The sequence below is a fragment of the Rosa chinensis genome, chromosome 2, assembly GCF_002994745.2.
Source record: "Rosa chinensis cultivar Old Blush chromosome 2, RchiOBHm-V2, whole genome shotgun sequence".
In the NCBI taxonomy this organism is placed as follows: Eukaryota; Viridiplantae; Streptophyta; class Magnoliopsida; order Rosales; family Rosaceae; genus Rosa; species Rosa chinensis.
The window spans coordinates 50431550-50434782 of NC_037089.1; the positions used below are offsets into that span (position 1 = coordinate 50431550).

The 3233-nt window shown below is 38.7% G+C and overlaps 1 protein-coding gene across 1 annotated transcript; it reads left to right on the forward strand.

Annotated features, from left to right (window-relative positions):
- Positions 1-1346: 1346 nt before the first annotated feature.
- LOC112184461 lies at positions 1347-2443 on the forward strand. Its single transcript, XM_024322725.1, has 2 exons — positions 1347-1656; positions 2094-2443. Exons 1-2 carry the CDS (start codon positions 1347-1349, stop codon positions 2441-2443), a joined length of 660 nt encoding a protein of 219 aa, XP_024178493.1.
- Positions 2444-3233: the final 790 nt, after the last annotated feature.

Consider the following 3233-nt stretch of genomic DNA (forward strand, 5'->3'; position numbering starts at 1 on the left):
GTAGAAATGTGATATATATGATGAGTGGTCAATACCGCTTTATGCGAGATTGGTGTCTACCCCTATTTGGTTATGATAGTTAGGCCATCTCCAGTAGTTGGGTTTAAAGGGACATTTCTTAAATTGTAGCATCTTTTTGATCTCCAACAACAACTAAAAAAGGGGCTAAAGGGCCATAAAAAGGCCAAAATGGTTGGAGCAAGTTCACCAGTTGGGTCAATAGGTCAAGGTTATTGGGTCAAGACACTGTTCACTGCCACTGGACATGTGTTTCCACCCGTTCTGTTTCTTGACCGGTCAGTTACTATTCATTAAATTTTTTTTATTAATTTATTTATTGTAAAATTGAAATATATTTAATGTAAATATATGGTAATAATGGACATTTATGGATAACTGATGTAGAGAGGATGGCAACAAGGATCGAAGAGCAGCTTGATCGTGAAAAGGAAAATTCCGGTTTGTTGGAAATCCGGGGTTCGGTGTCAAAATTGTGATTGCTATACCTTTTCGGAAATGGAACAACGCTAGGAACAAAACTTGTCGCTTTGCCACAATGTTTGGGCTTTTTCGGGCTTTCGAGATCGTTATGGGCCTAAAAACTGCAATTTACTATATTTCAGAATTTTTGGTGGACAAATGATGAGCCACCTACATTTACAGACAATTTTTCTTGAAATGAGACAATTTTTTTTTAAAATATTGAAACAATCACCTAACCTAAAGCTTTGAACGAGACAGATCATTTGCATACTATTCAATCTAACGATTATTGTTAATGTAATCTTATCTAAGATTTTGGATAAGATTACAAAGAACTAGGTGTTGGCACGTGTCCTTATCAACTGATCATGTTTGATGTAAAAAAGGTCAATAAATAAAGGAAATTTGTGCACTCCATTCACACACAATCTGATCTTGGCAAATCTCCTCCTTTTTCTTATGTCTAGAATTACACATTTCCTCTCATTCCCTCATTTCAATGAAGAGGTTGTGGGCTAAGATTCGACAGTCTCAAGATGAAGATTATCAAGAGATGTGTGTGATTAATGCGATTGTGATCGCAACAGTCACTTAAGCTGAATCTGCTAATCAAACTCGACGACAGGGTTCTCAACCGAGTCGTGCACTAAACAAGGAGCAATTTAGGGATGAAAGAGGCAAAAACATGATGGAAGATTACTTTGTTTAACGTCCAGTGTTCAAGGATTGGAATTTCGAGCACGCTATAGGATGAGTCACAATGTCTTCTATCATATCTCTGGTAGCCTTTGCCGCTATGAATGGAAGATTACTTTGTTGAATGTCCAGTAATCAAGAATTGAGAATTCCGAGCACGCTATAGGATGAGTCACAATGTCTTCTATCGCATCTCTGGTAGCCTTTGCCGCTATGACCGATACTTTGTTCAAAAATTAGATGTTGCCAAGAAAGTCGGACTACTTCTGGAGCAGAAGATGACATGTTCCTTACATATGCTTGCTTACGGTGCTGGGGTAGATCAATGTGCTGAGTATTGTCGGATGGCAAAATCTACCTTCATCGAGGCTCTTCAACGATTTACAAGATCAAACGTTAATCTGTACTCGGCAGAATACATCTGGGCTCCTACTACGGCCTACCCCAGGAAACTGCTCGCCAAAGCTCAAAGAAAAGGTTTTCTTGGGATGATTGGAAGCATCGACTGCATGCACTGGCAATTGAAGAATTGCTCAACCAGTTTAGTTGGAGATACAGTGGTCGAAAACATATCCTCACTATCATCCTCGAAGCAGTCACATCATATGACACATGGATATGGCACACTTTATTTGGAATGCCCGAAGCATGCAATGATCTCAACATCCTGGCAAAGTCCCAGTTGTTTGACGAGCTTACTGCTGGTCAAGCACAATTCTAAGTGAATAATAGAATTCACAATTTTGGATACTATCTCGCTGATGGTATCTATCATAGATAAGAGACTTTCGCGAAATCAATTTCAAGGCCTACATGACCCAAGGATCTCAAGTTTTCCCATGCTCAAGAGGGGTACAAGAAGAATGTAGAAAGATATTTTGGTATTTTACAGTTGAGTTTTAGTATTGTTATAGGAGATGCTCGTGGGTGGGATATAGAAAACCTTTTATACATCATGTTGACTTGTATTATATTACACAACATGATAGTCAAGGATGAACGACCTGAGGACTACGATGGAGACTTGGAGTCCGATGAAGAAGAGGAGAACAATATGAGGCCCAAGTTGGCTACGGTTTGGGATGGACTAACCGGTGATGACTTTGATCCTGTTGGTACAGATAGTCATAATTTCAACGGATTCATGGATCAATACGATGCCATTAGATGTGAGTACAACTCACTCAAACCTTCAAGAAGATCTTATAGAGCATTTACGGAACATTCAAGGCAATTTGCAGATCTAGATATGGTAGATGTTTGAATAATTGGCTAATGTCTGGCCAAACTCGATCCAAATTGTGCTTTTCAAATTTTTTTTTATGTTGTTTATTTGATATGATTCTTAATATAAGATGTGTTTAATAAACAAAATTTTCAAATATAACTTTTATTTCATAACATTTATGCTTACATAATTGACAAACGAGGAATAAGTACAATACAATTATTTGAAATACATAATCACCTAATTATTCTCATCCCCATCCTCATCCTCTCTAGGAATCCAAATTGTGCTTGAAGGGTCATCATTAGGCTGAGAGTTGGTGGATTCACCCATAGAGAAAGGTGAAAAGTGGGGTTGTGTAGGGAATCCACCGGTGTAAGGTGGTTGCAGATAGTATCCACAGGTGACAGGAGGTTGTGGGAATCCACCGGTGATAGGAGGTTGTGGGAATGCACCACCGAAATGTGGTTGCGGATTGTATCCACTCATAAAGGTGTTTGAAAACTTGACCCACCTTTTGTTTCATCATCTTCTCTCTCCGCTATCTTCTTTTGCTTTCTTTGCCAATAACGTTTTTTAGTTGGCGACATCTGACTTGTATCCATCTCCATAATTGGTCTTCCCTTTCTTGAATTAGAAATGTGTTTTTTCGCATATCCATTTGTAAGCGTATACACTCTCGTTGATGTTCCTCTTAGAGAGTTCGAGCAAATTTCTCATCGAGTTTTTTCTTGACAGCGGTTTCATCTTTTTGGATGCTCGCTATACTCTTGACAGCGGTTAACAAAGCACTGGAATCCTTGGCTGCCTTCTTTCATTACCAAAT